A 27,500-nucleotide genomic window follows, 5' to 3' on the forward strand; every position below is an offset into this window, starting at 1 on the left:
CACCTGCAATTAGTGTTGCCCTGGAAACAGGACTGAAGAATGCCTGGCGTTAACCGTGGCGAAAACGTGAACGTGACAATGGTGTTAAGTACCTGTGGGAATGCAGGGAAGCGACGCAGCCTAAACCGCAGTGAGTCCCTGCTTGTGAACCGTGGAGCATGCCAACGTATGCGCCCACGGGCAACCCCCATAGACAAGGCCTCCTGAACCATCTCATTGTGTGAGCCAGCTGAAAACTATTTTCACTCTTTGTCCAACTACCTCGCCCTCTATCCAGAGAACACACGGCCATCCGTGTGTGAGCAGGGTCCTCCCCAGGAACATTTCTCATGTTACCTCACTGGCTCGAAGCTCGAGCATGCGTCCAGGCATCTGGCTGAAGAAGGTCAAGTCCATCTAATGGGGTCAGTCAACATGATCCCTGTAACACATGCACGTAAACTCACTTCATTTACAAGTAAAAACGAAGAGAAAATCATTTGCAATCCCGGTAGAGAAGCACGCATTTGTGCTGTTTAGCATGTTTGCGTTACCGCCGGATCCAGGTTGACTGATTGAAGGTCAAAGAGCAGATGAATAATGCAGCAGAGGGGGGAGCACCATGATGTCGTGATGTGTCCGGTGCCTCAAGACCTTCGGACCAGAAAGGTTAGGAGTGGGCGGGAGCACGAGGCAGCACTTTGGCCCTGCAAGACTGAGGAGGTTGAAAGAGGCGGCGGGTGTTGTCTGTTAATGTGCTCCTGCTCCCATGACAACAGCATGCATCTGCTGTGAACATGCATAGGTTCCAGGGAGGTGGTGGTGTGTGTGTGTGTGTGTGCATGCGCATGGGTCACGCATCATTGCCGGGCTGAATGGCCTTCCCCACCCACGCCTGTCAGATGAGGTGGTGTGGCGTGTGGGTGTGGGAGAAAGGCTTTTGGCCCTGGCCTCACCAGCGGTTGCTTCACTGAAGATAGAAGCCTCTCCCCCTTGCCTCTTCTCTCTCACACACAAGCCTTCTCCCAAAACGTGAGGTCTACCCACAGAGGGGTGTGGACCAAACCATCCATCCATCCCAACCTGATCTCAATGCCCAAGGAGGGAGCTGAAGACAGAGAACTATACTGGGAAGGGGGAGGGCGTGGGGGTGAGTTATGAAATGACTGGTTGGGGCTGTGGGTAGGCTTGCACGCTTACAGGATGTGGGTGTTTTGATAAGTGTGATTACTAATGCTGTTTCTATGAGGGTTGTGCAATAAAAATTATAATGGCATACATTGGAGTAGAACACTACTAAGACCATTTTAGGAAGCAGGATTTAGGTAGGATGCCAGTGGGATTTGTTTTTACACAAACTTAATAAACCATAAGTCCATTGTTCATATTCAAAATATGTGCTATGGTCATTCAAATGTTAAATCTCCAGTTGGTACAGTATAGAGACAAAGTCCAATGCACTCACATATAGTAGTTCAGTGACCTCTACTGGCATACTGGCTGTATTACTTGCAACAGACCTTGTGCACAGATGAAGCACATTTCAAAATGACTGAAACCAATGTTCAGCAGTTACCAATGGTCGGTGTCCTTTTGTTGTTCTTCACATCCTCGCTCGGGAAACGGCAATTCTAGAAACAGACATGGGATTGAAATGAATCTGTGGTGGTTCCCATAAGCTTGAGGTGTCGGCAACTGATCTGACGAGTTTATTTTTGATTAATGCCAGATGAATGTTGGCTACATCATACACCTAGAAACTGAAATGACCAGTCATTTGTTTCATAAGTCAATGAGATTCCTCAAAAGTTAAAGTTAAAAAGATTCATTTCACTCATCACGTTTGAAGAAACATGAGTACCACAAGCAATCTGACTGAACACTCAAGCTAATAAATTCAGTGAATAATTTCCTTCAATGAAGGAAAACGAATCAATAACTGAGAATTAGATCACGTTTTTATTAAGTAAAAATCAGACGAACACATGCAGACTAAAAACCAGTGTTTTTTTTTGTTTGTTTTTTAAACCACGATCCAAAACACAAAAAAACTCAAATTATATTAAAAGTCTGCATCCAGTTGTTCAGAAAAAAAAATGTCTATTTCTAGAGAAATACCATTTTTGCATTTGTACAACTGTATATATGTATGTATTATAAATATACACACGTCAGTCCAAAGAAAAAATAAACAAACAAAAAAGGTTGAGTGGACCTGGTATTCCTCTTCTTTTGAACTGTGCAAAGTCTTGATGTCTTTCCTGAATATTTCTTCAATGGTGAACTTCCCTTACCTTCCCCTCCCTAACAAAGACAAACATTCTGCTTTTTAAAAATCAAAGCTCTCACCATAATACATTGGCATTTGACCAACTATACAACTGTATGATTTTCGTCCCGGTCCACAACACTACATGAAACTGAACAGGGCTTGTGAAAGACAGATAGACAGAACAGAAAAGACAGAAAGAAGAGACTGAGGGAGGTCAGGGGAGGAATAGAGAGACGGGAGGGGTTTCACGGGGTGTGGAGTAGCCCTCCCTCCTCGCTCATCGTCTGTGGCGGCTGTGGCCCGAGTGGCTGCTGCTGCTGCCGCTGTGATGGTGCTTGCTCTTGTGCGAGCGCTCGTAGGAGCGCGACCGCTCCCGCCGCTCCCGGTGGTGGCTGCCGGCCCCGCTGCTGCGCTCGTGCTTGTGCTTCTTGGGGTCCGAGGAGGAGGAGAGGCGCTCGCGCTCCCGGTCCCTGTCCCGGTCTCTCTCCCGCTCCCGGTCCCGGTCTCGCTCGCGGGGCTTGCTGTTGGAGCGCGAGCGGCTGCGCGAGCGCTTCCTCTTGTGCGTGTGGCGGCTGGCCGACTTGGACTCGCCGCTCTCGCGCTGCTTGGCCTTCAGGTGCGGCAGCAGCGGCGACAGCGGGATGCCGTGGTTCTGGTGTCGCCGTGGAGACGGGCTGCGGCTGTGGGATCGGCTCCGCGAGCGCGAGCTGAAGGTCCCGGAGCGGCTGCGTCTGTTGTTATAACTAAGATACAAAAGACACGAGGGTTAGCTAGACCGCCAGTCAACACAGGACAACTGTACCATGCTTACTATGATTTCATCTAGAGTTACTAGTGTTTAAAACAGCATTTATTCTCAATTTATCCCTTTCAAGACAGAAAATGAACTGCTCTAAGAGGGCACACTTATTACAATAGAAGTGTAAGTGTGTGCACCATTGAAAAGAGTCTACTTTATTACAGACAAAAGATGGATATGACATACTGCCTTCTGGGAGAACGTGATCTGGAACGTGACCTTGTCCTGGACCGTGAGTGGCTGCCACTCCTGCTGTTGTGGCTCGGCTTGCCTTCTTTCCTGAGACTGGAACACAATGGAGCAAGTCAACACTTGTTGATTGTGCATCATGGCGTGTCAGCCTAGCGTGTGAGCAGAGCTGGCGTGAGACTCACCCGTTGTGTGGGCTCTTGGAGCTCTGGGCCCGCTCCTCTGCCTCCTTCTTCACAGGCTTCAGCGTCTGGCCGTTGGGGGACTTCTCCTCGGCCTTCGCGTCCCTGGGGGATCCTGCCATGGGGAGCACACCAACAGGTCAAATCCAACTTCACTCCTACTTGGAATCTGACCACTATGGGGCCAGGTGGCTAGCAATGTAGGGGGAGGGCCAGTTTTGGGTGTTGTTGGGACTCACCTGGCTTGGAGCCTGGAGAGAAGCCGCCCAGGGTGGAGAGGGCCGGGGTGCCGTCAGGGTTCAGGCCTTTGGCCTTCAGCTTGGCCTCCTGCAGCGCCACCTTCCTCTTCTCCACCTCCTTCTCCAGCTGATCATAGTTTGGCTGGAACAGGAGACGCTTTATCAGACCACTTTCAAATATACACCAACAACAACAACAACACAAAAAGCCAGAACAAACAAAATAACATATTCCACAGCACAAGAGGTCATTCCGAGCATGGATATCTTAGGAACAATCCAGTGTGACAATCCAGCTGGCCAAAGTTCAACTGCAAACAAAAAGATGAGAAATCTCAGCTCTACGCAGGGAGAAAGTGCAAGTCACCTTCTTCCTTGTGTACAGCTTCAGTGTGGTGATACAAATCTCTTTAATCTCCTCTTCTGTAGCTCCAAAGAGCAGGTACCAGTGTGGTCTAGACGGCAGAGCAATCTAACAGAACAAAAGGGAGATGTTAAGCAGGCCGTGTTGGCACAGTATCATTGGAGACATATGGAGATGTGCTTTAGTCTGGTATGGTGGTGGTTTGTATTAGTGGTCCTACCTGCAGGGCTCTGGCAGCGAGGTAAATACAGGCACAGGCGATGGTCTCAGCTTGAAACCTCACAAACACATTTGTCCGCAAAGTATCATTCATGTAGTTCCTGAAAGACAAAAGGGAGAGAGCAACACTGCAGCTTCCTCTTGCACATCCACATGCTAACCCCCCCTCCCTCATGAAGAAAAAGGAAACCAGTTTGAAAACAAATGTTGAAGTAATGCAGTCAATTTAGCCACATTTATGGAGATTCAAGATTAGCTTTGTCCTTTTTCCTCTCTTAACTCTCTGTCCAGGGTACTTCCATGCAGAACAGATGTAGGCATGTACACATTAAGCTCTCTGAACCAGTGTGTTTACACAGACAAGCTACAGGGTGTCCTCTGACAAAGAGTAAGACATTCAGCAAACTAACAGAATAAACAAAAAAGAATGAAGGAGGAACTCAAAGGAGGTTGCTAAAACACCTGCACATGCCAAAAATAGGACCCCATGTGCGCATGCAATTGATAGCTGACCAATTCCCCAAAAAATATGCAAGCATCTAAAAGAGGCCATGGGCGCCTTACTGTGCTCATGGTCTGGGACAGTTCAAGGTCTGCATCAGCAATGCTTAGGTCTCATGTACATGAAGCTGAATGGAGGTCCAGGGGGTATATGGGGGAGGATAGGGCGCCAAGGTGATATTTGCTTGCATCGCGAGAATGGCATGCAGGTCAAATCCAGTGTGTGGAACAACAGGCCCCTGGGGAGGGATGAGCTGAAGCGAGGCTTGCTCAGGGCATGGCCGCAGTAACGGGCACAACGGTTTCCTCCAGTTCCAGAGCCAGCCCGGTTAGTAATGACTCACATGGCTAGAGACTCAGAAGAGCTGAAGGCCACTACATACTGCACTGATTAATGATTATGTCATCTGGAGGCTAAACAAAATGGAGGCATTTTGGAGGGTTAAAATGGAAAAAGGTATGGACTGAATTAAGACTAAGACAGGCAGACGGACACACATAGACGAACAGACAGCAGGGTGATGGGGAGGCAACAGAAACAAAAAAAAGGTGAATGTGCTGCTGCCCCTCAAAAATGAGGCCCGTCTACTTCACATAGAAGTATTAGTATTGATGAGTCCATGTGGCCGTGTGACTAAACTGAGAGACTCCAATAACTATTAACTCCTCCTGACCTTCAGTTACAGACAACCTCTAACACTCTACAATGCCAGTCAATCTAAAGGTCAGTTTTTCTGGGAAAGGCGACGTCACAACAGGTCCATGGAGACAGGAGCCGTCCTGTAAGACACATGTCTGAAGACCATGAGTTTGGAATAAGTATGACGTTACAGTAAGACATCAGAATTCTTCTAGAAAAAATGTAAGTGCAAGACAAACCTGACACTTATAATGTATGGCACATTCTAACTTACAGCTAAATTGTTATAAACAAACAACTGCTGATAGAATGCTAGAATACAGTCTAGACATCTACTGTACTTCAGAAGACAAGTACAATTGGGAAGCAAAAACAAAAATACAAATCCTTTGGACACCCCCAAGAAAACAAGATGATGTTGCCAGATGGAAAAGGCCCCCTTCAGTGAATCTCGGGTAGAGAGCTCGCACTGGATTGGCTGTCTCGAAAGGGGCAGCCAATGAGGGGGGAGATTCCTGAGGTCAGTGTGGTTGGAGGAGCAGAGTTCAGAGGTTCTTTATGAGACTTACCATCATGGACTACCCTTTAATCAAAGAGTAGAGAAAAAGTACAAAGTTAAACTGAGATCTCCATATATCTAAACTAACTGAAAATAAAGATTCAAACCATTTCTCTTTAAAAGGAGAGAGACACAGACAAGTGTTGTGCAAAGATAACTTTCCAGTTGACGTGAAAAAACAGGAAGCTTACGCAGAATCCAGGCAAACAGTCATTTAGCAGGTTAGCAATCTGGCCATCTACACACAGCTGCATATGGGAAACCGCAAACTTACCAGGCAGTCTGGACCAGCGTTTGGTTCTTCTCACATTCAAGGACTTGGAGGTACATGACGATAATCTGAAAGAGATAAGACACATGGCAGCACCTGTGTAGCAAAACCACAACGGGGCCATGCATATCCTCTAGTGCACGCAACGCTATGTGTGTGGGAACTTGGTTACAAATTCACACAGACGGGTTTTTTAAATGATTATTTCTCTAACAGACTACTGTGTCTGTGGACGCTTTTTAAAACATCTTACAAGGCATGAGAGCTTCCATCCATATTGGGCTGCTTGTCTGTGAGACCATGGTCCATCACTCACCTTGTGTGGATGCTTGACGTGAACACAGAAGCCCAGCTCCTTGAGGATCCGTCGCTCGGCTTTAATGACTTGGTTTTTGGTGTTAATGTAGTTCTGATCAAGAACCAATGGGCTTGCGCTTCTGATTCATAAAGGAAATGAAAAATGAAAAGATTTCCCCAGACAAATAAAAAGAACAAAAGGAAAAAAGGAACATTGACAAGTAAAGTGCCCTTCTGTTTATTCATCTAAACTGTTTTCCCTTCCAACCAACTAAAGGCAACAGGTCCAGTTTCATTGACTCCTGTAACTTCAGTAAAACTTTCAGTCTTGCTACACGCATAAGGGGTAACCAGGTGCTCCGCTGTCACTTTATCATAGCTTCAACAGAAACATCATTACACAACCACAAAGTGCACGGTTTTTATCAACTGTGCACATGAGGCCACAAACTCACTGACTCCTGCACAGAGCAGAAATTACCCTTTGAACATGATGCCACATCATAGCAAAAGCTTTAAACACAACAGAGGGACACAGTTTGCACCACTTCAGACATACACAGGACAGCATATTCAATCATTTGCTCTCAACATCACATGCACATCTCCATACATCAACAACCCAGTGCCACAGGCTACTAGCCACAAAAAAACAATAACACCACAACTTAATTTACTATTCATGTGTTCATACATTTTAGATTAAATTTGTATAGAACTTTTATGGAGCTTCCTGCCTAAGTGATTTGAGGATCAGGACTGCTGCTGTATTTACAGGCCAATACAATCCTGCTGAATACTACAGACATTCATTAAAATTGCACACACTGTGGAAGTGTAGTCCTATAGAATTACCTTCTAATGATAGAAAGCAAGTACTGAGCTGAAAACTACCACTTTATCAGTCTTCCCATGCCATGTAACTGACACAGCACAAGTCATGCTACAGTACATAACCACCCCATAACAGCACCCAGATATACTCTTACAGGTGTGCAGTGACAAAACATTGAGTCCAAAGTTACAAGGTGATACTCCATGTCAATTCACCTAGGCTATTATAATCAATAATAACAATTATGAATAACTGAAATGTACTTTGTGGTAATACAACTCAATCTTAAGCGCTTCTGATTTTGGAACTTTAAAAATAACATACGCGTCCTGCCCTCACACCTATATCTGGTATATACCTATACCTATAACTCTGACATTGACCTCCACATAAATACAACATGCACGCCACAGCATCAACTTAACCACAGCTAACTGATGCACTATTTAACCAACTATATACCTCCCCTAATATCTTAAACATATATTTACTTTGTTTAATGTGAGCTTTGAGCACGTACAAATATACTCCATTCAAAATTTAAGCGGGCAAATGCAATCTACCTTGCGGGAACAGGGTACTCGCAAGTCACTTGTAATAAACATATCAATAAGCACAGTGATAACTAATGCTTGATATGACAGTGCAAACATTTTTCAAATGTGCAAATGATATTTCTGTAAAAGCCATGATGTGTGAGTTTTTGTTTGTTTGTTTGTTTGTTGTTTTTAAATGAATGCTATCACCTAGTGTTAGCAGAGACATTAAGCATAAACTGAAATACAGGAGTCTCCCAGACGCCCCGGACCAGCGGCCAACCTGTCGTCCCCGAATCCCAGTGACCGCACACAGACCACTGGCTTCTCCCAGCGGAGGAGGGGGGGGAAGCGACACCTCGCTCACTGTTGCCATGCCGACAGCTTCATCTCTACGTACCATTCCACATCACCCAGGCTTTGGTAAATGTAGCTGGTCGCTGTTAGTTGGTTGCAAGGGAAAAGAGAATTCAAGTTAATACCATTGTACCGATTTAGATATGAACACAATTCTTTCCAATTCTGTGTTCTAACAAAGGCATGGTTTCTGCCTTTACACAAAAAAAAATAATATGCCAAAACAAGTAAATGCAGGCTTGTAAACATTTTGGACGCATTTCACTTGATGGAGTAAGCGGCAGACTAACTTGCTGTTAATACCAATTATGACTGATGAGGAAACTGAAAAGTTTTAAAATGGTTTAGAGTACATGAGGCAAAACAGAAGAGCACTGAAATTAAGACATTTCATTATCACCATACAGATTTGTGCACACATTAACAATTATCTAATCAAAATAGCATTTAGACTAAATGATGAGTGTTGACCGTATTAAACAGAAAGACTGTCTGGATGGAATATATTGGCACAAGAGACAAAAGACAGCACTGATATAAAAATATATAAAAAAGAAAGAAATAAAAAGAAAAAACACAGAAAAGGTTCATAAGCGATGCTTACCTCTTGCCCCTTATCTGTCTTAGATGATGAAAGACATTGATCACATCTCTTACGCGTCTGGGGGCTTCTTCAATTTTTGAGGCCAGATTGATACAGGCCATGGCAACGATCTAAAAGGATTGAAGACAATAAACACAGTAATATTTTAGTGGGAACATTTGTGCTCAAGAATGCTTTTTCATAAATGTAACGTTAGTAGGGAATTAAATTAACATTACACCAAAATAACATTATATAATGTATAGTTACTACGCTTGCTGTCATGTTGCTGAGCTCATGTACAGCTGCCTGGAACTGAGTCTGACAACTAACAACACGAGGCACATACACACTACGGTAAGTTACATCATGATTCGCTCTCTAGTAAGCCTAGTTAGCTAGCAAGCTAAAATGGTAAAGCCTGTAGTACAATATGGCTGCCCGGACCGAACGTTGTTGTTACGCATGTAGCACTCAGGCTTACCTAACGTTGGTTAGCTAGGTTAGCCGTCAAAATAGAGGTGCCTAGGTGACATTAGCTTACCTCGAAACTGTGTTTGACGAATGACTTGGAGTAGAAAAATCTATGAAAAAGGACTTGTCCGGTTGCCATGGCCACCTACAAAATAGACAGAAATCACATATAATGTTAACAGTTAAATATAAATCGCTTGCATCATGAAGCTTCACAATGAGGATCAGCCATTTTGTTTTTTTGAAGAATCAAAACTATCTGGTCAAAAACACGACACATTCCAAGCTACATCCACGTTTAATACTCTTAGCTGCAGTTAAAGATGACCTATACGTAATATAACAGCTAATGTTATCTCTGAGTAACAGCAAATACTAGTCATAACGTTAGCTGATATCGATTAGTTCACTCGCTAGCAGCTAACGTTATCTGGCATATAACTAGCATGGCTAGTAATATTGCTAGCAACAACATACCTAACGTTAGAGGGTAGCTCACACATTACTAAGAAGCAAATGATGAAAACAAATAAATGACACATAACTGGGTATACAGAACACATTGGCAGTGGTGGAAGAACAGTATAACAAATAAAATGTTTGGCAATTACCTGCGGCAATCGTAAAAGGATGCCCGCGGATTGTAAGACTTCGCAGCCCAAAATCCGCAGATCTGTCTCAGTATGCAAGTCCAGGCCATCCAGCATTGAGGGTGTGGGAGAGAGCCTCTCCTCTGGTATGAGGGAATTATCGATAGTAAGGCAAACTTCGGAGTACACTTTATCGCCAATAAGTATCCCCTCATTGTTAGTAACGGTAACATTAGAAGTATTGGTCACTGAAGACGGAGGACCAGTAGCCATCTTCGGTCCGACGTTCGCTGGCCATCAAACGCAAGTCGTTTGTGGTAGAAGCAGGAAGCGACACAGCTCGTGGGTGACGTAACACCTGTACGTGCGTACATTGTACCAGATTGTAGGCTACTGATAACAGAAGAAGACTCACAGGAAAGATTTTTTAGAATTATTATTTTTATTTTTCTCAAGTAGGCCTACAGTCAGCAGCGGTTACACGTTGTGTCATGACATTTACATGTTCATGTTGGCCGTTTTATGGTTGATTGATTCATTGGAGAATTATCAGAATCACATTTGTGCTGTTCATCGGCTAGGCCTATATTCTAACCTGAACATCTTTACATTGCTCCAAATCAAGTTCATTAAAAAGTAATTCAAGAGATGTGTATTTTGATATGAGTAGTAGCCTACAGTCAGATAGAAGCCGGACGGCTACCAAAGTGAATGTAGGAAACCATAGAGTAGGCTTTAATTAGGCCTTTGTAATTTATTGCTCCTCCAATGTCTAGCAGTCAACTACAACTCAGTCTGAATAGTGTTTTCTCTGTTTATTTTTGGAGTAGTTTGATGTTCCTGGAGAATTTGTAAAACTCTGAGCTGACCATGCTCTTGGGCTATGTCCTTTGCTGTTTCTAGCCACTGTGTTCTCAGCATGGAGTCTGCACCTCTCTCCAGGAGCACTGTTAAGACCTGTGATTGGGGAAATCATAAATAAACGAGTTTGTTATGAATAGTTGTAACTTGAGTTATTGCCAGATATTATAAGAATTTAGGACATAAGCTGCTAAGACTAATGATTAACTTGTGTAGACCTTGTATAGAACAAAAATTACGAATAATGTTGATTCCCTGATTCAGAGTTCACCTTGCAGTGGCCTCTCTCTGCAGCCAGATGAAGTGGAGTGCGGCCTAGTCTCTCTGTGGCGTCAACCTCGGCCCCGTAGTGCAATAGCAGTCGTGCGGTGTCCTCCTTGTCCCCAAGGGCGGCGCAATGCAGTGGGGTCATCAGAAGGCAGTCCCGCTTCTCCAGAGGAGCACCGCTCAAGATCAGCAGCTGCACAACATCCTGCCAACCACTGCGGACCGCCAGGTGGAGAGGCGAGGCCAGGCTGCCGTCAGTGACATCCACCAGGGCACCCGCTGCCAGAAGCTGCTTAAGGATCTGGGGGGTCAGAGTATTGGAGAAGGAGAGAGGAAGAGAGGAGGGAGAAGGACAAGAGAGAGAGAGAGAGAGAGAGAGAGAGAGAGCAGGAAATGAGAGAGAGTGAGGAGGGATCAAATGGTGCTAAAGGCACAGGAGCATTGCCTGTTGCTCCTCGCCCACTCCACTGCCATCTGTTCCCCTGCATGCGCACTTGGCTCCTCTCACAGATAAACACAGAGCACAAACAAACTGGGACCGTAATGTGACTGTACACACTGAGGTCAATGAGTCCTTGAATACACATTCTCTGAGGCTTCAAGGCTTGTTTACAGATAGGATCACCTAAAAGTACACACAGCTAAATGAAATCTGAAATGAGTCTCTGAGTACTGTCAAGTTGTTTAATGCCGAATGTATTGCACTGGTTGGCTATTTTTGAGTGCAGTCAAATAATGTGCTCTGGAAGTGCTATTAAGCATTAGAGTAAGAGGGCGCAAAATCATCATCTGTTATTGCTTCTTAGTCTGTCTTCTATATGCCATCATCATCTTTGAGAACATTATTATGTTGAGGTCTGTGGGAGAAGTCACAAGCCCAAGCAATGGCACACACAATGTTGATGGGAGTGCAGTGGACAGTAGTTGTTACCGGTCACCTTTGTGTCCCCAGTGCAGGCACACAGGTGCAGGGCTGTGCGTCCACTTGGACCGGCGGTGTTAGCGCTCGCCCCGCGATGTAAGAGGAACTTCACACTCTCCTCGCTCCCTGCCCACACCGCCAGCTGCAGAGGACTGGCCCCGCCACCTTTACCCCCCTCCACGCCTGCCCCGTTATCCAGCAGTAGGCCTGACACCTCAGCCCATCCCCCGATCGCTGCCCAGTGCAGGGGCGTCCACCGGTAGAAGTCCCGGGCCTCCAGGAGGGCCCCCCGCTGCAGCAGGAGCCGGGCCGTGGCTGAGTGGCCGTTGGCGGCCGCCAGGTGCAGGGGCGTCTGCCCCGAGCTGGAGCGCATGACCGGAGAGGCGCCTCTCTGGAGGAGGTAGTGGGCGATCTCATCGTGCCCGGCCCAGCAGGAGCGGTGGAGAGGGGTGCAGTTGAAGAAGTCCCGGCAGTTGACCTCCACCTGGCCTGACTGAAGCAGTAGCTTGACCAGAGGAAGGTGACCTCGGAACGAGACGTGGTGGAGGGGTGTCCAGCCTTGGGTGTCTCTAGGCGTAGATAAGGTGGTTATGCACTTCACTAGTGACTTACTAGTGCACTTAATGACTCAACTTTATAATGAGACCAGTATTATAAATATTTTCGTTAGGTTCCATAGGTTAACAGTACAATACAGTGAGGTGAAGTGTTTATGGTTACTTTGAAGACAATATCTGTGTCTGGCGGTGGCTATGAGTTTCATCAGGTCCCTTTCCACAGGTGGGTTAATCAAGCACCATGCAGTCTGCATTCATAATCTAGGCGCTTGACCTGATGAAATCCATTCATATTTAGCCTCTGAATTAACCCAGTGCAGGCAGGCTCACCTGGAGTCAGCCTTCACACCGCAGATCAGAAGCGTTCTGACCTGCTCCAGACAGCCGTTCCAGGAGGCATGTAGCAGATTATGCTCGTCCAGAGGGGAGGAGCACTGTGGCCCCCCCTGTCCCAGACCCTGTTCCTGAGCATGCCTGGCCAGAGTCTTCTGCCGGACCCTGCTTTCCATCAGGCACAGAGACACAGAGTCATGGAGCTCCATCAACCTCCATAGAACCTCAGGGGCCAAGCAAGTCATGGCTGCTAGATGGTTCAGATCAAAGATTTCATACATAACAACAGTATCATTAAAGTGATCATATTTATTATATCATATTTCATTTTCATATTTTAAAATGTCATGTTGAAATACTGCTTAATTTCATTTTAAACATTTACCATTTTCAGAAAAGCAATATCAAAATGGTATTAACGTACTTCATATAGTGATAAACAGTAACATGACATTTATATTGTAAATGGTATTTAGATAGTCAGGGTAAATGCATGAAACAACTGGTAAGACACACTGAATGTGCTGATATGTAATTCATTCAGTCTCTGTCTTGTCATACTTTCTCAGCATTAACTATCAAATATATCCAAGCAGATGGAAGGGCAGCCAAGCTCCCCCACAATTGACACTGTTGCCATAGGCACACACAGAGGCGCACACACACACACACACACACACACACACACACCCACACACACACACACTCAGACAGAAGACAGAACGTCTTTTCAAAAGAACATGCTGTCTTCAGCCTCTCTGCTCAATGTTCAGCCCTGCTGCTGCTCCCTGCCAGCTCGTGTGCTGTGTGCTGTGTGCTGTGTGCTGTGTGCTGTGTGCTGTGTGCTGTGTGCTGTGCTCAGGCCAAGCAGCCCAGCGAGTGGTGGGGGATGTGGAGGCGTGAGCTTGGCTACAGTCTGGGCCTGTGTGGGCTGAGGGCTGCCAGACCCCCTGCCCTCTCCAAGCCACTGAAGGGCAAGATGGTTGCTTGCCCGCAACCCCCTCCATCTCTCCCCACTAACATTGGGTCTATTATGTACTCAGCTCACTTTAGCTAGTGCTGGGGGTCTGGAGAGAGAGAGAGAGCGGTAGATTCTGATCTGTTCCAACTGCTCCTCAGTTGTTAGCCTTTGGCACATGTTTAAACACACTTTGACACACACATCTGCAAGTCTCTCTGTTTTCCAAAACCAGTTACCGACGTTTGTGGGCAATTGCACCTTTTCTCAAATGAGCTCACACACGAGTTGGACTTGTTTTGACTAGAGTCTTGTGACACCTCCTATCACCTGCTAGCTCCGTACACAAAAAGAAATGCATGGATGTTTACCTGCTAATGTCAATTAGTCCACGGTATGTAGCATTTCTCTGTCTCTTCTCAGGCGTTTGTCAGGCATCCTCACAAAGATGAAATTCCGGTCTGTCCACCGCTTTAAATAGCCTATGCCCATGGTGTTTTTGTCTTATTGTTGCTATAGTGAGACGGTTAGAGTTGTTAGTCATGGGCAGTGCTGATATTGTGTGATGGCAAGGAAGCGAGAGAGCAGATGAAGGGATGGGGGGAGGTAAAAAGAGAGAGAGAGAGAGAGAGAGAGAGAGAGAGAGAGAAAGCATGCCAGCGAAACCAGCTCAGAGCAGCATATGTACTGTATATGCTGTGACACCTGCTCAGCTCAGTACACGCTGGGACTATACTTGTCACCTGTGTGGGTGGCTGAGAGTGAGAAGTGGCTATTGGGGTATTTACAAAGACCATCACCACAATTCCTGGCCAGTAATTCCACCCGTATCTTTTTGCCTGATATAACCTAAATATATTAGTATGTTTGCTAGTATGTTGGACTATAGATGTCAACCTTGGGCCACTATAGCATTCTGTAAATGATTGATCTCTGTGCTGTGCAGAGGGCATCCATCCATCTGTCCTGCCTGTAAGATGATTCAACTGTCTTGGCACATCTCGTCTCACAGAAACCTCAGCTTGGATGAGGGAGCAGCATGTCCATCATCTCTCTGCCTCAGTCATGTCGTCCTGGCCAATCAAATCCATACAACACAACATCAGCGCTGAGTTGAGAGGGTTCCCTCAAAGTTGCTATGTCATTGTCCTGCTCACTCCAATTGAAGATGTACATCCAGTCAAGCAGTTTCACCCTCTTCAAAATCTGGGCATCCAACACTGGTGGCAGTGAGTGAAGATTAGGTTTACAGCGTCGTTTCACATGTGAGGTCGCCTGAAAGTGAACTGGGGTCGGCTGAAATACAACTGATCAGTACATTACATTAAAATATTACATTAAAAAAATCTGAAAATCCCCATGAAATCCAAATTAAGTAACTCATCGGATCCTTCAATCGTTGTAAAAATAAATGTAAACATTCTGCATGAGATCATCATGGGTAATAACATAGATATATAGGCTATACGTATGTGTCTATGGGTAATAAACATTCTAAACAAAGTAACAAAACAATCAGGGGAGTTAGTCAAAGAAACAAATGAGCTTGTTAGGACATTTGGGGAAATACTGTATATCTCTGTCAATTTAATGTTACAGCAGAGATGAGATGCGCTCTCTCTCACAACAAGTTGTGAATGTTTGGGGTATAGTGTTTTGTGACATCAAAATAGGCTCCCCTGCCAAAAAAGGTTGGGAACTCATGATTTACAGAATGTTACTTTTCACATTTTCCTCATTGGATACCAAGCAAATAAATGCGAACATGTGTCCCTTGTCTCTTGTGAAAGATGGTGCTTTTCTTTACGTAATGCATTTTTGATGTTTCATTGATTTAGAATGTTTTGTGGTTCTCCTGAGAGTGTGTGTTATGTAGATTTATTTCCTACCTCATTCAAACCTCCAATGAATGACCTCAATGTATTCATCCATGGAATATTTTCCCTGCTAGATGATATTTACCAATGCATTTCCAGAAAATTATTGAAAGTACTACCATATTAAAGTCAGTGTTGTTACTCAATTGAACCAATGACATCATTAAGACAGTTTCCCTCTGTTAGAAATATGCCTGTTCCACATTAGCATAGACCCACTGGTAATTCCCCTGAACTTGTGTGTTATTTCCTAAAAAAGACATCCTGTCTCATGATAAGGGCTGGGGAGCCCAGGAAAGATGTAATTCAGCACGTGCTGGTAATTAATTTGATGAGTCACTCTAGAAGTCCTCTTGGCATTATGCAATGCACTAATGAAATCTTAGTGAAAATGACGCAGCCTCATAAACACCTTGGCCTGGGCCTACGGCCGTGCTTCACTTGCTCGAAGCCATCCCATAATTAGAAAATGAGCTGAGTGACATTGCACTGGCCAAGTTGTCCCACTCCCTGTCTTCCATTTTTCATGCGTGACAATCCTATACTTGGCACCCTCTCCCAAACAGACTACTGGCAGACTGCAGATGCTCTAATAATGATACCATTATGTGTCTAATACAGACTGTCCACACCAGGATACTCAACGTGTCTCTGTGGTTAGACAAAGACCTTTGTGTTCCACATTCATCAGATATAAACACAGGTCTTAATTCTTAAATGAAGTATATTAAATACACAATGGGGTCAAGTTGCACACTGAGATCATTGTTTCATTGACATGCCTGAAAAACAGGCAGTGAACAGGGAGCCCACTTGGGGGCGATGTTCCCTTATCCAACCTCTAAAGTACGTTATGGCCACAAGGAGGCCCTGTAACTAAATGTTTCCTGCTTCACTCAGTGTCTCAGTCAGTCACCATATCTGACAGACATGAAAAATACATTGTCTTCATTGAGTGGAATGTACATTATACCATTGACAGAGAAAAAAAGAACCATTGACCACAGCAGTCTGCAATGGAGCCCTCTTCACTATTGAGCTATGGCATGGCATGGCATACTATGGTGCAGTGCAACCTTCAAAATGGAAGTCATTTGCAATATAAGTTGTACCATTCCATTCAGACTTCAGATCAATGACAATTACATTGTATCACGTCTGTCACATTCAACGCAACGTGGTTCTTGCTGTTTCAGGGTCAAAGGTCATCATGCATATTGCATGCACAGATTTAAACCTCCCTTGTTGGCTGCTGTAAATTCCTCTTGATTTACACCCCCAACAAGCCCAATCGTTGAGCAAGGTTCCCCCTATGGCTTGATGCATGAAGAGAGAGTGAGAGCTTAATCTTTGTCAAAACGGTTCATAAATTTCCCCCTGAAATAAATGTGACCACTGCACCAGAGAGACTTCGTCAGAGTCTGCCAGATCTCAGCACAGAACGAAAGGGAGAAGCTAATAGAAAAGGGAGAGTTCACCCCCACTATGTATAGAGCTGCACTTTCCTTTCAGATGCAGTATATCAGATTCTCAATGACTCAGGGAGGCACATGGGCCTGAATCCGATCAGGGCACACTTTGGACGAACTGTATGTCCAAGGGAGCGAAAAATACCAACCAGCCTCCATAAATCAAAACAGGGGGAAAGTGCACTTCGTCTGCACACCAAATGCATATTTTTGGACCGGATTTATAGGACTAGCAAGAGCAATAAATGTGTAAGTATCCCCTCTGGATGTATGTGAAATGTATATCTGACGCAGGGTCCGGTGCTGAGTGGTGCTGTGATAACGCTGGGCAGAGAGGCAAGGGACAGGCGCTGATGAGGTGCTTTACTGGCACGTGAGACGAGAAGAAGTCCACAGCCTTCCACACTGCATTCCTACATGCTTTACACCAGGGCAAAGAGCATCAGAGTGTGTGTGTGTGAGTGTGTGTGTGTGTGTGTGTGTGTGTGCGCTTGTGTGCGTGTGTTCATGCATGGGAACATGGGACTTACTGTATGTAGTTTTGTTATTGCTTTAATAATGAGTTCCATCTTGACAAATCAAAACCGCGCCGCAAAGACATGCATTGTTTCACCCCTGACTCCCTCCCCTGTGAGCTTCACGACTGTACAGGTATAAACATCGTTAGAGGGAGATGCTTATTAGAGCCAAATGTAGAGTAATTAAGAGACACGCAGCAACCCACTGAGCCGCTCACAGACTAACAGCCAGGGGATGGGATTGAAAACACATGCTGTTTCTTTACAAAAAGGGGCCTTATACACATAAGCACTTAAACACACACACACACACACACACACACCACACACGCACACACACTTTCCATTTTCCTCTCTGATTTTGCCCAAATGTTATTGCTTTTATGTCTCTTCCATCAAAGGCTTTTCAATCCCTTTCTTTCTCTTACTTTGTCCGTCTGTGTGAGAATCCACGTGGTCCTCCCAGGTCCTTTTTTGAGAACCTTCCTGTAGGTCTCTCTAATTCTGCCCATCTCTTTCAGTCCTGCTGTGGAGGAATTCCGAGGGGGAATGACTGTGCATTAATGGGCCAGAGAGATTAAAACCGTGGAGGAGCTGGAACGAACAGAGACAGAAAACCACAAAGCTTTTCCTCCGCAGTCTCTAGGCATTCTCCAGGCATTCCAGACAGCAGATTTCATTTGTTTTATTTCTTATCAGTTTCGGATGTAGACGATTATCTATGTTTATGGACAGAGAGGCTTTTATGTTTGATCTTTAATTGCACTTCTAAAATATCAAGACAGTCCTGACTGGCGGTGGACTCTGGACTCTCATCCTCTCTCTGGACATCTTAAAATGTTTGCCTTGGATCTTGTGAGAGAAAACGAGCAAGGAGTCTGAACTGCTTCTCATCTGATAACTGAGCCACTGTTCTCTGATTTTGACATTTCAGTAATTTACCACAGAAGGATATGTGAGAATCCAACTAGCTCACTGGGCCTACCTCAGAATTACAGAATCTCAAGAACACACTAGTTTCGGTCTGCAGACTTTTGTTGGCACCATTTAAAATCCAGTGGAATTTTGTACTTATAAACATAATAGTGGCCAAAACTGCCTCACAACATGAGCTTGGAGAGAAATCAACCATTTAGATAGGCTATGTATATGTCTTTGAACTGCCAGTTTTCATGTGTTCATTAAAAAATATGTTTTACAAACTTGGGCTTTGAACTGTATATGTGTTATGATCACATTACCATTTGTTGAAGCCTAGTTACTCCTGTTACATGTTAACACAACACACATGTTGGCGGTCTCAAACTGTCTGAAAGAGTGGTTTTCATGACAGCACTAAGAATGAAATCGGTAGAACATTTCGTTGCATCACTGGATTCCGTTCAGACGGTTGAAGATTTATCTGATCTTCCTCTTTTGTGATTGGACCTCTGAGTGCATCACGAAAAACAAAACGCGACGAACCGCAAAGAACAGGACAGACCCACGGAGAAGCCAAGAGCACTAAATAGCAGTAGCTTTAGGTCAGACGACACCCCCGCATGGACGCACTGGTGTGAGGCAAGCAGTGACAGCGTGATTCATAAGCGGACCTCAGACTTCCAAACCCCTGACCTTTCGTGCGGGACAACCCTCCGGGCTCGCAACTCAACAGATGGAAATCCCACCCAAAACAACGGCACTTGTTTGGTCTTTGGTGAGTACAGGAACACTGACGCCAGTGGCGCACATTGTCCAGCGCTTGTCTTCTCGACGGCTGCCGGGGCAACGTGATCCTGGTGTGGGCCTCGGGGGAGGGCAGTCGGAGGCAGCGCTGAGCGCTGAGCTGAGAGCAGCTTTCAGCACGGCGGAGGTGAGGCCCACAGGAGTGGAGAACAGGCTGCACCCACAGCAGCAGCAGCAGCAGCAGCAACAGGCCTCTCAGCCACTGGACTCAGAGAACAACCAACATTACATCCTGACATACATCAGCACATGTACACAACATACTGGCACAGACACACTTAAACAAATATGCATGTGTGTGCAAACACCATCAATGCATTCTGGCTTACCAGTGAAATGGGCCAGGGGACTGGTCTGGGACCTGGCTCCTCAGTAGTCAGGGTGGGACTGCACACGCATGTCCACTGGCGGGGTCCAGCTGAGGCACCCCTGTAGTATCACTTTCCCAACACGCCTGTCTCCTGTGGACATGATGGGCAGGTTTCTGCAGCCCTTCAGAATTGCAGTTTGATCATTTCTCAAATGTTCTCACAAGTATTTCTTGCAGGTTACTTTCACAAATTCTGTCAGACAGTCCAAAAAAAATCTTTCATGTAGCCAATGTTTCTTTCACATATCGCTTTACTTGGACACTAATCATATTTGTTACCTGATACAGATTTTGGGAAGGTGTCATGAATACAAGGGTTCTGTCAAACTATGTACTCATGTTGATGACAGAGTAGGAAGTCAAATTATGTATCTCATTGAAGAATGTTTTCTTTTCTCCCAAGTGCCAGAATAACCCTGGAAAGGAACTGGTGTCTCTCATTTCACATTACAAAGTCACAATCACTTTGACATTGTTTTCAAAACAGTATTATCTTGACAAAGGCAAGCAGGAGGGTATTTTCAAACATTTTAATTTCAAAGCGCAAACACAGAAAAGTGACGTCTAGGCCTTTGATGATGTTGCCTATTATTATTTTGGTGCAGGCTGAGAAATCAAAATAAAAGCACATACCACCCTCATTCAGTTCATTAGATGAAGATGATGACTTGATTTCAAGCTTGTTAAGAAACAACAGTTAGGATGAACAATGACACAAGAATGTCTAAATATCTAACTACATTTATTTTTAGGTTAATAAAAAATTGTAATTATATTATGTGTACACACTAAATAAATACTTGTGATAATCAAAATGAAATCAGCTGAGAATGTTTCTGTATACTATGTTTGGTTATAAATGTACTATATTGAAATCTATTTACAGAATATGAATACTTTATATAATTCAATAGAAAAATACAATTCGCCATGAAAGTTATTCTTTTTTTTCACAGTGAACAGTTCCTTCATTTCATCTGACAGCACAATAGATAAACTGCTGATGATACTAATGTATAAGACTAATATTTGTTAATATACCCCCCTAGTGTCCCGCTTACAGTGTATAAACATTCATAAACGTATAGGAAGAAACACATTTGAGTGACAGGATAGAAACGTGATGTGCACATGCGTACTATAATGCAGACACAGGACAGATATTTACACAGCTGCCTTTAAAGGCTTTTGGAATAACCCTCTTTCTCTAACACACACACACACACAAACACACACAAAAATGCACACAGACACACAGACACAGACGCACACACACATACACAAACACACAGGTTTGGCTCAAGTATCTACACATGAAGCGTTGTAACATTGTCCTTAGAGGAGTGCAGCACACCCTCCGAGGGTAGCACGGCAGCACAGGACCCAGCACCAGCACAAAGAGGGTCATGGAGTCCCGTCACTCAGTCTCGTCTCACGGTGGGAACGTTAACACTGACAAGCTGAGGTCAACCCGACGGCCCAGGGCTGTCCGCTCTACCACAACAGGTGGCGTGGTGCTGACAGCTCTTTAGAACACTGGACAGTGGATCTGGATGGGAGGGGTTCTGTTCTACCGGCAGCAGAACTGGGTCAGACGCAGGGTGTGAGTGGGTGTCGGATGTATATGCAATACGCCACATAAAGGGTCCTTCTGGATCATGGCGTCAACTTAAACAAAATATACACGGGGAACATGAGCTGCTTACAAAGGTAGGGCCATTCCTGACTCGCTGTTAACGGGACCAGAGCAACATCTGCACAGTCACATCCAGGTGCCTCTTTGGTCGATGACACATTCAACTGCATTAGACGAGCTTTGCACAAAGACACAAGTGATCAATGTAAAACCCAGAAGGGACTTTTTAAGACCCACGTGTTTTGGAAAGGATCCTGCTACATGCTGATCAAAAGAAAGTCCATAAAGCTTGTGCTGTATTCAGAAATCTTCTTTTAAAGCTCACAGACGTCCTTTTGATTCATTATTTCCTTTTACAAGACAAAAAGAGACATGGGAAAAGAAAGAAGAGGAAGAATGGCACGGGGGGAAATGTCAGCCTCTAGAATTATCCTTGAATTGCTTGGCACAATTGTGTTATTGCTAAGATCTGAGCTCCATGGAAATATTCCAGAGAAACAATGAGCTGACATATTGAATAGAGGCATCACAGTTGTCATCTAGGTTCTTCACCAGACAGTTAACTTTGTCGCCCATCACAGAGTAAGTCTGACATGGTCTTTTTCTTGGCTGATAAATACAGGGACAATGGGAAGCCCGGGCCAACAACTCGAGCCTCTGAAATCACGAGAGATCCTCTGAAGCCTACACAAGACCATAAAGCACAGATAAGTGGAACCAATTGCTCCAGAGGTCTGGGGATGAGGGACACTATCCAACAACAACACCGAGCTATGTGAGTGCAATAACATATGTAGCATAGTGTGTGCGTACAGCTAAAAATATAGACGTTAATGCCCCCAAATCCACACATTTGTCCTCAGAACACAGCTCTATTTTGTGTTCGAATCTGATGTCCAGAAAAGGCACTTTTTTTTTTTCACGCCCATCTCCAGATGAAACCTCATCCCATAATTGTCTCACGGCAGGACACAGCTGATAGCCATGTCATCTGTGACAGATCACTGGGATTAAGATGGTTCCTGTGCTTAGTCATCAAGTCAGTTCAGTTTAGGTTCCAAGGACCATATGTGGCTGAAGAGGAGTCCTGCTGAACGCACTGTGCAATTTCAGGATAAACATACTGTAGCACCATTTTTCTATTAGGACCGGACTGTCGCTGCAGGGATGTTATGGGTGTGTGTGTATGTGTGTGTGATAAGGACAGTTTATTCTGAATTACTGAGGCTGCCTCAAGTCAGTAGATCAGTGTTTCACAGCAGTATTATATATTATCCGACGAGGGCATAGGACATTGGGTCATTGCAGCGCGTGGCAGGTGGACGCGGCCGCGGTCAAAGGTAGGTGGTGGCCTCGCGGTTCTCGCGCTCCTTGGCCTGGGCCACGGCCACGTTGATGCACTGCAGCCACTCCTCGGCGTGCTTCTCGTCCTGGGCCTTCAGCACGTAGCTCTTGCTGTCGGTGAAGATCTCGAAGGCGCGGGGCAGGCCGCGGTCGCGCCGCTTCTTGGCCACCACCTTGACGCTCTGGACCTTGCTCAGCTCGATGGTGCTGTCGTCCAGCTCGTCCTTCTGGCGGGGAAAGAGAGAGAGAACACAGACAGAGAAGGGGAACGTCAGCAGAGGACTCACAACTCTGTTCTACACGATGACTCTATATAGTCATTGAGTCTACACCTCAGAACCACAGACAGAGAGTTTCAGTTAAGAACGGGCTGCCAACTCATTTGGTGAAAAACCCTCACAAACGCTCGCTGGTAAGAGCTGTGTCCATAAAAGGTAATGCATAATATACTCTACGCATTATTCTGGAGCCACGGATTTAATCGTAAAGCACATGCCCCACATTACAGGCCTGTGAAAGGAAGGAAATGAAAAAGCCAAAGCCTGTAAGCCCCCTGTATTTAATGAGCTGGCCCATAGGGGAATAGAGATGTCTGTCGGTCTGTCTGTCTGACTCAGTGATTGACTGAGGGCGTCAAGCAGTCAACAGAAAGGCAAGCGAAGAGCTGGAGGACGTGACCACAGCCATGTCCTCCTTTCCATGGGGATCCGGGGCCAGAGGTCTCCCCCGCACGTCTCTGCTGGCCTGCCCACATCCTCACCTCCCCTGGCAGCCGCGGCGGCCGGTCTGCTCCTGGTTAGCGCTAGCCGGCCTGGTGTGCCTGCTTGCCATCACACAGGTTATAGAGCGGAGCAGTGCAGGCTGCCGCCACCCACAGCCCCGCGGTGGGAGCTGGGGTTTGGGCTGGGGGGTGGGTGGGGGTATGGGTGGAGGGGGTGGGATTTCAGGGGTCTTGCTGTCTCGGTGACTCCCTTATTCGCTCTTGCTGTTTTGGATGAGAACAACACACTTGGGTTTTGTTGATTTGCCAAGAAGCCCTGAAGGTACTTTGGCACGGGACATTGTCTGGTCCCAATTACGAGGAATGCTCGGGAAACAGACAAAGGACTTCACAGGCTCATTGTGGAGTGAGTGTGGCATTCCTGTCCAAAGTGGAGGAAAGTACGAGGGAATCGGCACTTGAAAGACATGGCACCATCAAGGCCACACTGCCAGTGAAATAAAACAAAACACTGCTAACAAGAGAGTGGCAAATTATGTACTGATCAACCTGGCAGAGAAACAGAGGGCAGAGATGTTGTAGAACAAAAGAGACAGTCAAATCTGAAGTTTTCTCACAGCTAAGAGAAACCTAGCTTTATTTTTGCCTTGATGACCCTTTGGGCAACAAACCTCAAAAACCTCAAATCCCGTTTTAGAGACGGGAATATATTTGTCTTTCAATATTATACTGTTCATGTTTCTTTTAAAACTGCAGCATGGAGGACAGAAAGAACTATTTGTCCGCTGTCAATAGGCCCCTGCAGAGTGGTTTAATCTCGGGAATGATTATTTCCAAAAATCGTGACTGTGTTTCACAACATGGGCTCTGTTCAGGGTAATCAGAGTAACAACCATGTCACACATTTCCCAAATAGAACTGACAGTCTCAAAGCACAGAAAAATGAAATAGAAACACAATAGATCTAATTTCATTGTGGCTGGTACTAAATGAATTGTTTTATCTTGAAGAGCTGAATCTCAATTTATTTGGCAGTTTCAGACCTCACTGGTGACTAGGTGACCTCAGCAGACTTTGTTTGTTAACCCTCAGTGGTTTTCATCAAAGACTATTTTGTACAATAAATATCTCTCTCTTTAGGATTCAAGTTAACTCACACCAATCACAGAATGAAAAACGGCTTCAAACATGAACCATAAAGTGGGTATGGGTTTGATAACAATGGGCGTACAGGCTCCAGTTTTTGTTTGGTCTTTTTTCCAGTTACTTGAGTATTGATTTCCACTCCAACTTATTCAGAAGAATGACTCATGATGTTTCAGCGACTGTGTTGACCTTGCGTGTCCCCCAAGGCTCCATACTGGGTCCAACATTATTACACTCGGTCCAAATGAATCCCCTACGGGGAAGTCGTGCCTTATCAAAAGATGAGGTTTCCGCTGTTACGCTCACTATTTCATCATGATCCAATTAAGACCAGTGTGCACAATGTAAAAACTAACAAATACAGACAAGGGTGGTTCAGGGATGGGGTGAAGGGTGAGGATGGAAGGGGAGTGTGCAAAAACAGAAGGGGGCAAAATCAGATGATCTTTTGAAGTCTCTCAGAGGGGGGATACCTACTGATTTGCCTTTCCGGAAGAGCAGCTGGTTACCGGCCAGGGTGAAGTAGCGCGTTTTCCAGCGTTTGATAAACTTCCAGCGCACCTGTTTCTCCTTCAGCTTGCCTTCAATAAGTGGCTGGCCATCTTGGTTCACAACTGAGAGAGACAAAGATACCAAATGGTCAGTCTTTAGTCATTATATGAATCATTCAAAACTGTACATAAGCACTTCACTACTAATACTCACACACACATTCAAAACATGCACCCTAACACAGAGCATGGCATCTGCCCACACCACCTCTTTAGTAAGAGAAAAACAGAACTGAGTTAGCTACCTTTAGCAAACCACTGTCCCCTGACCTCAAAGCACAACAACAGCATTCCCTGCAGTCATCAGTCTGCTCTCATCTGAATATCAACAGGGCGCTGTGTTCTTCTATAATTCACCCCCCTCGGAGGATGAGTGGGTTCAAAGACACAGCGAGAGGAGTGAGAGGTGGGGGCAAGGGTGGGTGGGGGGGGGGTCACATCACAACAAATCACATTGCTGTTCTGATTGAGAGAATAAGACAATGGGGTCTCTGGTCCCCCACCTCTCCCCACCTCACGGCACAGCTTGTGTTCCACGCTGCTCTGGACCGCAGGCCGTGCCAGTAAAACAGGAAGCAAGGTCCAAGGCTGACCGGCACGCCACAAAGCGACCCATTGTCCCTCCGCCGGCGCGGGATGCCACGAGTAAAGCAGGAACGTATCGGCGGCCCCCTTTGATAGCGCCGTGATAGATGAAGTGAGAGAGCTCGCTGGTGATTACCGAACGAGCGGCTCTGCTCCGGAATGGCTCCCCGGAGGTTTCCGGAACAGAACACTCAGCGGGAGACTGTGCCACAGGCTGCCGGGCTCGGAACGCCACTGACCCAGCACTGAGGGGAGCAGGTCAGAGGGAAACTTCACACCTACACATTACAGAGCTGGAGAAACGTGAACCCAACCGTCTATACTGTTACAGAGAGATATCTACAGCTTATTAATGAGACACGGCTTCATACCTGTCTGCAAGGAACACTCATTTGAATATTGTTTGAGTTTAGTGTAGAGGCTATATACATGTATACTAGTCATTTTTGTGTTTCTGGGTCAACCACAAATATTATCTTGGAAAATGGCCAGTGAACGACGGCCTTCCTTTTCAGTGCCGTCCATAGGCTCCTCATGTCAGCATTATAGCTATGTGTGAGTGGGTACATTAGAAATACACCATGTGTGCACTGCATACACAGATGCTGAAGTCCTTCCTTCCCTCAGAGGTCTGTTCTTCAGCATCTGCAGGTGTCTTGCATGAGAGTGAGTGCCCACATGACCACAGTTTCCCTCATGCATAACAGTCTGGGTCCATTGTTCTTCATCGCACATTCTTTCAAAACACAACACTATTAACGTGCTTTTGATGGCTTATTTAACACTGCTGGTCCATATTAGTCTCTTCCGTGTGTGTGTGTGTGTGTGGGTGGGTGCCCATTGCCCTGGGGTAGGTGTGAGTGAAAGCTATGCCCGGTATGGGCCTGACGCAGTGGCCTACTTCTGCTCGGAGCCCTCCAGGTGGGCTGGTGGTCCACTGAAGCGCCACAGAGCGTTCCCTTACTCAGCTCCAAAGAAATGAAAACATCGCACAGGCTGTTTTCTCTTGACTTGTCACTGGTCCAAAAAACAAGCTTTAGGCCTCAAATCAAATGGGAAGCAGGCACATGTTCTTTTTCTGCATGGGGTTGATGGCGCAGAGTTGGCTAGTTATAATTCAGTGCAGCGCATTTCCAGTGGGAATCTGGAGGCTGCTGGTGGGGAGGTGAGGAGTGTGTGTGTGTGTGTGTGTGTGTGTGTGTGGGGGGGGGGGGGGTGAAGCTTGAACTTGTCAGACCCTTCCATATGTTGCACAAACTAATGTGTATTTCTAAAACATGATTGTGCTGAGGCAGGCATGTTTTCTCTAGTGATTGATGGAGGTAGTGACCCCTTAGGGCTTTGCCCAGTACAGTATGTCTGACCCGCTACCCTACCCCTACGTCATACTCAATGCAAAGACTATGAGGCACACAACAGAGAAGAACACAATATATATAGTACTTACTATAAATACCATGAGCACATCACTTCCTATTTTAAATATATTTAGTGTTATTACAAAACAGTTTTCAACTTCCATTCTCAGAGGGGTTCCGCATATTTGCTGAGTAAAAGCATCATTCAGGAGATGGACATTTGAGGTTTTTTGCTAGACCCCCTATGATTCCCTGAGCAATACAGGGCATACAAAAAGCTTCCAGGCTTAAGGATAACTTATCTGAGAATATATCATCGCAGCTCTTTTAAGTTTTGCTCTAAAATGTACAGCTTCAACCTAAATATGCCATAAATATCAGCATAGTGATGGGACATATAAAAAACAAAACACTCA

At 45.5% G+C, this 27,500-nt stretch overlaps 3 protein-coding genes across 4 annotated transcripts in view; all 3 read right to left on the reverse strand.

Moving 5' to 3' along the window:
* Positions 1-1,919: 1,919 nt before the first annotated feature.
* On the reverse strand, positions 1,920-10,213 carry ccnl1a (cyclin L1a). Its single transcript, XM_062551719.1, has 11 exons — positions 9,908-10,213; positions 9,367-9,441; positions 8,844-8,953; positions 6,531-6,651; positions 6,218-6,282; positions 4,245-4,344; positions 4,028-4,132; positions 3,661-3,802; positions 3,425-3,536; positions 3,237-3,335; positions 1,920-2,994 (listed from the first exon to the last, which is right to left on the reverse strand). Exons 1-11 carry the CDS (start codon positions 10,157-10,159, stop codon positions 2,529-2,531), a joined length of 1,647 nt encoding a protein of 548 aa, XP_062407703.1. The 5' UTR covers positions 10,160-10,213; the 3' UTR covers positions 1,920-2,528.
* A 119-nt stretch (positions 10,214-10,332) lies between these two features.
* ankrd67 (ankyrin repeat domain 67) lies at positions 10,333-14,318 on the reverse strand. The gene is made up of 5 exons (XM_062551720.1): positions 14,156-14,318; positions 12,824-13,076; positions 11,953-12,505; positions 11,019-11,315; positions 10,333-10,843 (listed from the first exon to the last, which is right to left on the reverse strand). Exons 2-5 carry the CDS (start codon positions 13,069-13,071, stop codon positions 10,670-10,672), a joined length of 1,272 nt encoding a protein of 423 aa, XP_062407704.1. The 5' UTR covers positions 13,072-13,076; positions 14,156-14,318; the 3' UTR covers positions 10,333-10,669.
* Positions 14,319-20,259: 5,941 nt separating this feature from the next.
* The window catches only part of veph1 (ventricular zone expressed PH domain-containing 1), a 71,602-nt gene continuing 64,361 nt past the window's right edge, over positions 20,260-27,500 (reverse strand). Inside the window, exons 13-14 of one of the 2 annotated variants that reach the window (XM_062553000.1) lie at positions 25,068-25,204; positions 20,260-22,947 (exon numbers count right to left, since the gene is read on the reverse strand). In XM_062553000.1, the coding sequence (XP_062408984.1) occupies positions 22,714-22,947; positions 25,068-25,204 (371 nt within the window). In that variant the 3' untranslated portion in view covers positions 20,260-22,713. Of the gene's footprint in view, positions 22,951-25,067; positions 25,205-27,500 lie in introns of both variants that reach the window. The other variant, XM_062552999.1, reaches the window with a different exon arrangement.

The sequence above is a fragment of the Sardina pilchardus genome, chromosome 13, assembly GCF_963854185.1.
Source record: "Sardina pilchardus chromosome 13, fSarPil1.1, whole genome shotgun sequence".
Classification (NCBI taxonomy): Eukaryota; Metazoa; Chordata; class Actinopteri; order Clupeiformes; family Clupeidae; genus Sardina; species Sardina pilchardus.